This window comes from Portunus trituberculatus, chromosome 1 (assembly GCF_017591435.1).
Source record: "Portunus trituberculatus isolate SZX2019 chromosome 1, ASM1759143v1, whole genome shotgun sequence".
Lineage (NCBI taxonomy): Eukaryota > Metazoa > Arthropoda > Malacostraca > Decapoda > Portunidae > Portunus > Portunus trituberculatus.
This window is the reverse complement of record NC_059255.1, coordinates 3,273,283-3,285,782: the sequence shown is the minus strand read 5'-3', so window position 1 is coordinate 3,285,782 and position 12,500 is coordinate 3,273,283. Positions and strand designations below refer to the sequence as shown.

The window sequence follows — 12,500 nt, the reverse complement described above, 5'->3', positions numbered from 1 at the left end:
TGTTTCAGTGTTTGATCTGGTGCAGTCTGTGACGAGACAGCCAGACGTTACCCTACGGAGCGAGTTCAGAGCTCATTATTTCCGATCTTGGGCTAGGCCTGAGACCAGGCACACACCACACACCGGGACAACAAGGTCACAACTCCTCGATTTACATCCCGTACCTACTCACTGCTAGCTGAACACTGAACAGTGGACAGTGGACAGTGAACAGTGAACAGGGGTTACACGTCAAAGGAGACACACAAATATCTCCACCCGGCCGGGGAATCGAACCCCGGTCCTCTGGCTTGTGTGTGTGTGTGTGTGTTTTATGAGCGTCTAAATATAAAATAATAACTGTGTGTGTGTGTGTGTGTGTGTGTGTGTGTGTGTGTGTGTGTGTGTGTGTGTGTGTGTGTGTGTGTGTGTGTGTGTGTGTGTGTGTGCGCGCGCAGCGTTGGGCCATGCAGAGGGATAAGATGACCACTTACAAAGAGGGCGTAGACATCAGACTGTGGAGAAACAGTGAAGGGAGGGTAGTGAAGCGCAGAACACACTAACCAGCACACCAACACACTAACACACTAACACACCACCAACACTACAATAGTGACTTCATACCTAAGCTAAGGTAACACCAACACACCACACACACAGGGCGGTGAGTGCGGCACCGCTGCATGGTGTGTATCACGTCACACACCGCGGACAAGCCCTGCTGTCTGCCCCGCCACCACCCGTGTGCGGGCGGGTTCATCATCATCATAGTTTTGTATACTACAAACTAGAATGATTTGTGCTACACATGTGCATAATAAATTTGTTATATTTTATGAAAGACATTTGATCACCTTTCTGGTCTCTTTCTGCTGACGCCACACCTAACCACTTCTCGTTCATTATTTCACCAATTTCAACTTTACAATCTTTGTCACCACATTCTTTTTAGACTCTTTCCCCAAAGTGTTGGCCTTGCACTGATGCACTCCATAATTACATCCACGTCAAGCACAAGTGGCACCAGGGGGAGCGCCGCATGGTGTGTTTGCCCTCACAATCAGCGTGACCCGGGCCGCAGCATGCGACACTGCGGTGGGACCGGTGGCGCCGCAGCAGTGTGACACCTCTCATTGTTTGTGTGCCATGTCACCATCTGTGACCCCGCACAGTGTGACACCGGCCTGGCACCACCACACACTAATGCCGACACTACAATACACACTCATACTTTGACCTTACTTAATTTGTCCTGACATAACCCAACCCAACCCTCTGTGTGTGTGTGTGTGTGTGTGTGTGTGTGTGTGTGTGTGTGTGTGTGTGTGTGTGAGCGCGTTTAAATTTTCCTCTCTAATACTTTCACGTTTTCCTTATTTTTACGCTAACAAACAAACAAGCAAACATTCCCTCCCTTATTTCCATATTCTCTCTCTCCCACACACACAACTTACCTCTGGCTTCCTGGTTTGGCCCTGCGAAGACTGCTGTGGTTTGTTCATGTGCGCGTTTCTACTTTCTCTAGGCTCTCTGTGGGACAAGGAGGAGGAGGAGGAGGAGGAGGAGGAGGAGGAGGAGGAGGAGGAGGAGGAGGAGGAGGAGGAGGAGGAGGGTGGAAGGAAGGGAAAAGAGAAAAAAAAATGTATTAGTTCTTCTTATTACATTTTCTTTTGCAATGAAAACAATAACAATTAAAAAAATAAAAACACACAATTAGGATAAGAATATTTGAAACTTAAATCCTCTCCAGCAGCAAACACTGTCTGTATGTCTGTCTGAATGTACAGACGCCAGTATTTGACTCATTCCTAATCCATATATTTTTCAGTACTAACACCTGGTAGCCCCACACCAGGTGAACACACACACACACACACACACACACACACACACACACACACACACACACACACCACCACCACCACCACCACCATCACAGTCAAATGAAACACAAGGCAACACACACACACACACACACACACACACACACACACACACACACACACACACACACACACCATCACAGTCTCCACAATGTAACACAAGGCAACACACACACACACACACACACACACACACACACACACACACACACACACACACACACACACACACACACACAATCACAGTCTCCACAATGAAATACAACGCAACACACACACACACACACACACACACACACACACCACCACCACCACATCATAGTCTCCACAATGAAACACAACGCAACACACACACACACCACAGTCTCCACAATGAAACAAGGCAACACACACACACCACCACCACCATCATAGTCTCCACAATGAAACAACGCAACACACACACACACACCACCACCAGTCTCCACAATGAAACACAAGGTAACACACACACACACACACACACACACACACACACACACACACACACACACACACACCTAACCACCCCACATCCTCCGGCCAGGAACGGGATGTGGGTCTGAGTCCAGCTGGGGGCCGCCCCCCTTGATGACGTCACTTATATACGTTACGCAAACCATTTTGAAAATGAGGATTCCCAAAAAGGCAGCTGGACACCGCTAATATATAAATTCTGACTTGTTACCAATCAAAACTAACTCCTAAAATATAAAAACATTACCGGAATGAGGAATAATGAAAATATTTCAAAAAACACAATAAATAAAGTGTTAACACTTCGACATGCTTAAAAACAATTCCAAAGTCCACCAATTTCCTTCAACAGGATTGATAACGCTTTTCAAAAATTATAACCATCATTTCAAAATATCAAAACCCGCCAACACGCTCAATTAGAAAAATAAACATTTAAAAAACGACGTTGTTTAACATTTTAACACGGCTACAAACCTCTCTTACAGTCCACATATTTAACTTATCAGGAGCCTTTCACACTTTTTCCATCATAAACCTTTCTTGGAAAACACAAACGCTTCGCTACAACCTCAAATAAAAAATCACTCACAGCGGGGGGAAAAATTTTAGCGTATTTTCGCCCTCTCATCTGACTCCCAAACACACCCTAAATCACCGCACTTCACTCAACTCAGGCATGGAACACACGCAAAACACAACCCACTATCATTGGAAACCGTCAAAAGGTGCTTGTGACTCGAAATAAATGAACAGAGACAAATATAAATAATAGGGGAGATCGACAGTCTGGGACCGGCGGGACATTTGGGCGGGAGCCGCTGATGACGTCACAACATGGCGGCTCGTGACGTCACATCCCAGCCCCCTTCCCTGAGCTTCCATAACACACAAATCAGGCAATTGCTGATATATTTCAACGACGGATATGAAAGAGTACATCTGTAGCTTCACTTTGTGACCTGTCTGGCCTGTGCTGAGTGAGAGATGAGGCAGATAATGGCTTGAGAATGAGGTGACGGGTCAGGGGATTGGTTTGTTTACATATTGAAGGCGTGAATTATTGGGGTTTTTGAAGTACCTGCAGGTGTTAGTTCACTGATATGTTGTCCTGGAGGTTACCAACGTTAGGTTATGACATGACAGCATCGTGAAATGATGATTTACACCGATATATTACTTACGTTTGCCAAAGACAGCTTAGTGGCGGCTGTCCGTGTCACCCAGCAGGCACCCCACACACCGCTGTCCACTTTTTGCCATCAACGGTGTATAAATCATTAACCTCTGATTGCTAAGAGGCTGCACACGCACTATTCTCTTCATTACTATCACTATTTAAGTCTCCATTCTTACTACCTCTCACCGCCGGCGCCCTGGCCTGCCAGGCGGCCAGCGCTGGCAGCAGAGGCAGCGACTCACGGTAAACTAACCGGCGGACCAGAGACCACGACGAGTCGACGACGAGTTTTGCACGGGACGTGTTTGGCAACAATAGTAAGATAGTGTTATACAATCAACAGGATTACAATAATGTCTTTATGTACGTGATACACCAACAAATAGGTACACTCATGTGTGCATGCATGTGTATGTATGTATGTTGTACGTGTGTATGTCTGCTCCTTACTTCATGAAGCAGTTTTCCTATCTCTGTTTCAAACAAAAGTGACATCCGTCATCCTTTCTTCATAGTAATTGCCACTAGCTACGGCTGTCTTTGACATTGCCCTGCTGGCCTGCCTGCCTGCCAAGCTGCCACCCTCGCCCACCTCCCTCACTCCATTCACTACCTCCCCTCCCCTCATAACATAGCTTTTCATACATAGTACAACACACACACACACACACACACACACACACACACACACACACAGAGGCGAGTAGCTTTTAGGAGGTAGGGGCACGGAAAGGTGGTAGTGGGGGGGGGAGGGGTCCAGCGTTGCCTTGGGTTGTGTTGTGTCGAGGGATTGTTACTGGACCCACGGAAAGACCAAAGATACAAGAGGCTGTCCTGCTAGTACGGTTTTACCCTGTGTGTGTGTGTGTGTGTGTGTGTGTGTGTGTGTGTGTGTGTGTGTGTGTGTGTGTGTGAGGGGGGGGATGATGATAATGATGGTGTGTAATTCACCTCAGTCGCCTGCTGGTCAGCCAGCCAGTCTTCCCCATTACGGAGCGAGCTCAGAGCTCATAGACCGATCTTCGGGTAGGCCTGAGACCACAACACACTCCACACACCGGGACAGCGAGGCCACAACCCCTCCAGTTACACCCCGTACCTATTTACTGCTAGGTGAACACACCCCACACATTAACAGACCACAACACACTCCACACACCGGGACAGCGAGGCCACAACCCCTCCAGTTACACCCCGTACCTATTTACTGCTAGGTGAACACACCCCACACATTAACAGACTCCACACACCGGGACAGCGAGGCCACAACCCCTCCAGTTACACCCCGTACCTATTTACTGCTAGGTGAACACACCCCACACATTAACAGACCACAACACACTCCACACACCGGGACAGCGAGGCCACAACCCTCCAGTTACACCCTGTACCTATTTACTGCTAGGTGAACACACCCCACACATTAACACACCACAACACACTCCACACACCGGGACAGCGAGGCCACAACCCTCCAGTTACACCTGTACCTATTTACTGCTAGGTGAACACACCCCACACATTAACACACCACAACACACTCCACACACCGGGACAGCGAGGCCACAACCCTCCAGTTACACCCTGTACCTATTTACTGCTAGGTGAACACACCCCACACATTAACACACCACAACACACTCCACACACCGGGACAGCGAGGCCACAACCCTCCAGTTACACCCTGTACCTATTTACTGCTAGGTGAACACACCCCACACATTAACACACCACAACACACTCCACACACCGGGACAGCGAGGCCACAACCCTCCAGTTACACCCTGTACCTATTTACTGCTAGGTGAACACACCCCACACATTAACACACCACAACACACTCCACACACCGGGACAGCGAGGCCACAACCCCTCCAGTTACACCCCGTACCTATTTACTGCTAGGTGAACACATCCCACACATTAACAGACCACAACACACTCCACACACCGGGACAGCGAGGCCACAACCCCTCCAGTTACACCCCGTACCTATTTACTGCTAGGTGAACACATCCCACAAATTGTGCTGACCACTTCACTACGCGGTGTGTGTGTGTGTGTGTATTTACCTAGCTGTATTTTACCTAATACGCATTTCACGGAGAGTGAGTCATTGTTTTTCGTGAATATCTTTCAAACTAATGAATTGATCGGAATGGTACTTTGACACCGTGAACAAAACACCTTCCGCTAATTTTTGGTCATACTAAGCATCGCCAAATGGTGTTAGTAAAAGCGTTTACTCTTGACGTTTAAAGCCGAAGTCACATGAGTAGCCAGAACTAACGTACACAATCGAACGTGGAGGGAGGAAGATAGCGGGAGAGTGGGAGGAGGAGGGGGGAAGCGAGCGGGAGAGAGGAACGTAGGGAGGAATGGGATGGGGGATTGTAGACGTTCGTATGGATAGGTTGGCGAGGCTCAGCAACACCGTATATCTCAAGAGTAAACGCTTGTACTAACACCATTTGGCATTGCTTAGTATGACCAAAAATTAGCGGAAGGTGTCTTGTTCACAGTGTCAAAGTACCATTTCGATCAATTCATTAGTTTGAAAGATATTCGCGAAAAACAATGACTCACTCTCCGTGAAATGCATATTAGTTGTAGTTTTCCAGGGCCTGGGCTTTATGCTCGTGTGGCCGTCTCCATATCTACACTTATCCAATCTTACTTTAAAAGTATGCACACTCGTTGCAGACACTACTTCATTTAAACTGTTCCACGTCTCAATACATCTTTGCGGGAAACTATATTTTTTAAACATCTCTCAGACATCTTCCTTGTGTGTGTGTGTTTTTTTTTTTTTACGTTGTTTGTGTTTTTTTTTTTTTAAGTTTCTCTCTCTCTCTCTCTCTCTCTCTCTCTCTCTCTCTCTCTCTCTCTCTCTCTCGTCACCAACATCTATCTTCTCTATCTTAAGCTTCAACCCATTAAATTTGTCCCTGAAGTGAAGCCAAATGGAACAAAGAGAAAACAAAACTTTCTTCATTCTCTCTCTCTCCCTATTCTGTCCACCTCCCTAACGCAAGAGTTCACCAGTACTCTCAATCCTTCACACCTTTCTCTGGCACACTCTGGAACTCTCTGCCTGCTTCTGTATTTCCACCTTCCTACCACTTCACTTCACTCAAGAGGGAGGTTTAAAAACATTTATCCGTCTTTTGGCTAATTCTATCAGCTCTACCAGGAGACTGACAACTGAGTGGGCATTTTATTCTTTAAATTTTTGTTGCCCTTGACCAATTCCCTCCCTTATATGAAACCATGTGTGCTTTGGGGTCTGAAGGGTCTCTAAGCGCATGGGTTCAAATCCTGTCCACGGTCCTAGTGTAGGATGGGCTTCCTGACTCAGAGCAACAGTTTCCTAGCGTGTGGGGTTTGAAATAGGACGTCCCACAAACCCCCTTTAGCCCATGAAAAGCCCACATGGTATAGAATAAATCAATAAATAAAACCAGTCTTACCTTGAGTGTATCTGTGGTGGGGTGACCGGTTTGAGAGGAGCAGCCTGGTGGTGGTCGCGCACTTGTGGTGGTGGGGGGAGGGGCCGCTGTGGTGGGGCCTGCTCTTGGCTTAGTATTCGAGGGGGTAGGGGTGGCCGGGAGGGGACCTGGCTCGGGTATTTCCTCCTTTTCCTTCTTTCCTCCGTTTCTCTGGTGTTCCTGTGGGGGGGGGGTGTTGAGGGGTTAGTGGTGGTGTTGTGGTGTTGCTGTGTCAGATTTGTGGTTTTGCAGGGTTGTGAGGGTGTTATTGGGTATTTTCTGGGTGTTTTGTGGTGTCTTTGTGAGGGTGTTATGGAGTATTGTGACAGGTTTGGGAGTGTGTCCTGGTGGTGTTATGGTGTTGTGAGGGAGATTTGCAGGTGTTGTGGGTGTTGCTGGGGTATTGTGTTGAGATTGTAAGGGTGTTGTGGAGCTGTGAAGGTGTTATGGTGGTGTTGTAGGGTGTTGAATGGTATTGCGAGGGTGTGTGTGGTGTTATGTGATGTTGTGTGGTGTTATATGGCATTGTGAGGGTGTATATGTGTGTATGTGGTGTTACATGGTGTTGTGCAGTGTTGTGTGGTGTTTTGATGGTGTGTGGCTATTGTACAGTGTTGAAGTGGTGTTTTGATGGTGTGTATGGTGTTGTATGGGTGTTAAGCAGTGTTGTGTGGTGTTGTATGGTGTTTTGGTGGCATTTTCAGGGTGTATATGGTGTTGTGTGGTGGTGTGTTGTGTTTTGATGACATTGTGAGTGTGTGTGTGGTGTTGTGTGCTGTATGGTGTGGCATTGTGTGTTTTGTGGTGTTTTGATGGCATTTTGATGGTGTTTTGATGGCATTTTGAGGATGTGTGTGGTGTTTTGATGGCATTTTTAGGGTGTGTGGTGTTTTGATGCCAATTAGAGGGTATATGTGGTATTGTGTGGTGTTTTGATCCAATTTAGAGAGTGTGTGGTGTGTGTGGCATTAAATATGTGCTGTGTGGTGAGTGTGGCATTACATGTGTGCTGTGACCTGTGACCTGTGACCTTTATTCTAATCCCTACGCTGTCCAACTGTCCTGCATTCTGACCACAAGCCAACCCACCTGTATTTGCATAAAGTTTCGTCTAAGTGTGTCTCCAGCAGGGGCCTGGATGATGGAGGAAGGTTCCCCAGCCTGTGCCGTCTCCTCCTCCTCATTATCTGATCCACTGTAGTTGAATGTCTCTTGTCTGTCAGCTGTAAGAGAGAGAGAGAGAGTGGTGAGCTGAGAGGGCTATGGAAAAGATAATTTGGTGCAGGATAAACTACGAAAAAAGATAAAAAGGAGGGAGAGTGTTCAGCTGAGGGAGACTATGAAAAAGGTGATTATTTGAGGAAAAGAGAGGAAATGTGCAGGAGGAAAGAAAGGAAGGATGGGAAACAAGGAAAAGTTAGTTGAAGGAAAGTGAAGGAAAGAAGCAAAGGAAGGATGGATAGATAAGAGAGAGAGAGAGAGAGAGAGAGAGAGAGAGAGAGAGAGAGAGAGAGAGAGAGAGAGAGAGAGAGAGAGAGAGAGAGAGAGAGAGAGAGAGAGAGAGAGAGAGAGAGAGAGAGAGAGAGAGAACAAAACAACACACACACACACACACACACACACACACACACACACACACACACACACACACACACACACACACACACACGTACCTTTGAGTTTGTGTTTTTTACAGCGGTCTATGTGGTCTCTAAGTTGAATGCGAATCTGTCTCTCTGTGGGCTGATCACGGATGAAGGGGTGTTTGAGGAGTTGGTCAGTGTAGGTCCTCTGTTGGGGGGGTAGGATAGGGAGCAGAGAGGGAGCAGGGTGGGGGAGAGGAGGGAAGGGGAAAAAAGTGCATTAGTTTGTTGGTTCTAAGTGTGTTTGGTTTTATTTTGTGGTATATGCATTTTTTTTTTTTCGATGTTTTTTTTTTTTTTTTTCTATTTTTTTCTTTTCTATTTCTTCATCCTGTATTTTTCTATCTATTCTGTATTCTTTCATTTTTTTCTCCATCTATCCTGTTTTTTTTATCTATCTATTTATCATGTTTCCTTTCTATCTACCTATCTATCCTGTTTTTCTTTCTTTCTATCTATCTTTCCTATTTTTCTTTCCTATATATCTATCCTGTTTCTTCCCTTTTCTTCTATCAATCAATGTTTTCTTCTTTATCTATCTCTCAATGTTTGGTTAAATTCAAGACACTGATATTTCTTTGCTAATAACTACAAGATCCAATTATTTTTTACACTAGGCACACCACAGCTGGCCACACATACCCTCAGCAGAGACCCCACACCACAGCAAGGCCCCACCACCACCCCTCCCCTTCACAGCAAGGCCACCCCCTACACACCTGGTGGTAGTCCTTAACAAGAACACTATCGATGAACGAGTGGAATTTCTTGCTCCATTTCTTCCCGTTTTTGAATCTAGGTGGGGGGTTCCGAGGGATGAGGAAGAGGGCTCGCATGGGGTGCATGTCGCAGAGGGGGGGCTGCGACTCTGCCATCTCCAGCGCCGTGATCCCTGCAAGGACACAGGGGGCTAGACACAGAGATGGGGCTGACTTAAGAGGGAGAGAGAGAACGATAAATAAGAGGATAGACAAAGAGATAAAGAAGGTCAGAGAAGAGAGAAGAGAGAGAGAGAGAGAGAGAGAGAGAGAGAGAGAGAGAGAGAGAGAGAGAGAGAGAGGTGAAGATAAGATAAGAGACAAAGAAAGGATGACAAAGAGACACACAGACACATACTCAAGCTTACACACACACACACACACACAAACACACATATACACACACACATATACATTTATCCACTCTTGAAAAACACACACACACCCAATGAAAACACACACACACACACAAACCACCAACAGTCACACAGGAAAACAAACTGAACACACACACATACACAGTCAGACATCCCCACAGACTCATCCCTGCACACACACACACACACACACACACACACACACACACACACACACTCACCAAGGCTCCAAAGATCACTCCTGTTGTCGTATGTTGCCTCTGGGTTCTCATCGCACGCTATCACCTCCGGCGCCATCCAGTACGGGGTGCCAATGAAGGTGTTCCTCCTCCCTATGGTGCGGTCCAGCTGCGCACTCACACCAAAGTCAACTGTAGGCGGTTCGGTTTGGTTAGGTTAAGTTAGGTGAGGTTAGGTGAGGTTGGGTTGGGTTGGGTTAGGTTAGGTAAGGTTAAGTTAGGTTTGCAAGGGTGTTTTTAAGGTTCTAGTGACAGATTAACACCATTTCTGCATTACTAACAGGAGAAACAATAAGTGATTTACAGAAGGTTTGTAAGGGGGTTTTTTATGATCCTATTAACAGATTAACACCATTTCTCCATTATCCACAATAAGAAACAGTGAGTGACAGGTTTTTATGGTTCTAGTGACAGATTAACACGATTTATACACTATCAACTGGAAAAACATCCTTGTAAACACACCCCAAACCAAATAGACACCCTGAAAAAAACACAAGCTGAAAAAAAAAAAAAAAAAACATCCCACAAACCCTTAACACACACACACACTGACCTAGTTTGACCTCAGCGTTGTCAGTAAGCAGGACATTCTGACCCTTGATGTCTCTGTGGATGACCTTGCTGGAATGGAGATGAGAGAGGCCACGAAGAATCTCCCTTGATATGTACGCAATCCACTCTTCCTTCAGACACTGGCCCTTCGTAGCTGTCAAGGAGTAGGTCAGGTTAGGTCAGGTCAGGTGAGGGAGGGGTGAGGGGGGTGGGAAAAATGATGAGAAGAGGGAGGGGTGGGAAAAAAGTTGAGGTGATGGTGAGGAAAGATTGTGGTGAGGGTGAGAAAATGGTGAGGAGAGGGATGAAAAAAAAAAAAAAAAGGTCTTGCTAGGTTATAGGAGAGAGAAAGACACATAACACAAATATGAGTACATTGTATATTGATGACTCTTATTGTGTTATGAAGCAGTATATCTGAACAATGTGGCCTGATTCACGGCTCTCCTGGCCTTATACAGCCTGGAGGCCGGAGGTTCCCTACACTTGATAGGAGGTGAGAGAAAATATTGAGGAGAAATGTTTGTTATGCATTTTGACCACAGTCCTCCGAGCATGGCAGGTGAAGGCAGGGACAAGACACCCAGCACACCCACCACTCACCACTCACACCCACTACAGGAGGGATTTACGCAGCAGGTGGTACGTTACTCCACCACCGCCAGTCACTGCATGTCCCCCAGTTGCAGGCCAGGCAGGCTGTGTGTGGGCCGGGCAGCTGCACCAGAGAGGAGCTGTGAGATGGCTGCCAGGGTGAGGAGTGTGCAGGCTTACTAAGGGAGGTACAGCCATCACCCACTGCTGCACCACCACCACAGCCATCACCCACCCAGCCCAGCCCAGCCCAGCCCACAGCATTCTCACTGTCTCATACCCACTCTACTCTCTCCTCCTCAAAGTCTTCCTATTCCTCCTCCTCTTCCTTCTACCCTCCCTGCTCTATATTCTCCTACAAAATTTCCTCCTCATCTTCCTTTTTTATATCACTCCCTCCTCCTCCTCCTCCTCATCATCCTCTTCCTTCTTCCCTGCCTCCTCCTCTTTCTCCTCCTTCCCCTTCTTCTTACCACTCCATCCTCCTTCTTCCTCTACTCATCCTCTATATTCCTTTACAAAACTTCCTCCTCATCCTCCTCTGCTTACCACTCTCCTCCTACTCTTCCTTCTACCCTCCCTTCTTCCTCTCCTTCTCTACATTCCTATAGAAAACTTCCTAATACTTCTTACAACTCCTTCTCCTCCTCCTCCTCTTCCTCCTCCTCCTCCTCCTCCCAACACTCACACTTGACCAGATCTGTGACGCTGCCGGCCCCACAGTACTCCATGACGAGCCACAGCTGGTCATCCTTCCCCGGCGGCATCTGCTTGATGAACGCCCCGTAGTAGGTGGCAATGTTGCGGTGGTGCGAGAACTGCAATGGGGACGCTGGGTTAGAGGAGGCTAGGTTAGGTTTAATTTGGTTTGTTTTGTGTAGTTTATTTGGGGTTAGGTTAGGTTAGGTTAAGTACTTCAGTACTGGGACACATTTTTACCTTAAGATTTGTGTACCATTAGACCATTTTATTGACATTAGGAAGGGTCTATGGAGGTCACAGGATTAATGGCCACAGTCTTCACTATTTTAACCCCTTCAGTACTGGGACATATTTTTACCATAAGATTTCTGTACCATTAGACCATTTTATTGACACTAGGAAAGGTCTATGGAGGTCACAGGATTAATGGCCACAGTCTTCACTATTTTAATCCCCCACATGAGTTTCTGAAGCTGTATAAAATCACCAAATAGTCACCAGAATGAATATGAGGTGTGATTAGACCATTTTACAGACATTAGGAAGGGTCTATGGAGGTCAGAAGATTAATGGCCACAGTCTTCACTATTTCAATCCCCCACATGAG

General features: G+C 46.7%; 1 protein-coding gene across 1 annotated transcript in view; it reads right to left on the bottom strand.

Annotated features, from left to right (window-relative positions):
• LOC123517745 (serine/threonine-protein kinase mig-15-like) overlaps positions 1-12,500 on the bottom strand; it is a 60,344-nt gene that overhangs the window by 32,260 nt on the left and 15,584 nt on the right. The window contains 9 exon segments of the mRNA XM_045278497.1: positions 1,434-1,509; positions 7,008-7,151; positions 7,153-7,205; positions 8,115-8,248; positions 8,699-8,816; positions 9,388-9,560; positions 10,025-10,174; positions 10,599-10,751; positions 11,880-12,009. Coding sequence (XP_045134432.1) covers positions 1,434-1,509; positions 7,008-7,151; positions 7,153-7,205; positions 8,115-8,248; positions 8,699-8,816; positions 9,388-9,560; positions 10,025-10,174; positions 10,599-10,751; positions 11,880-12,009 — 1,131 coding nt within the window.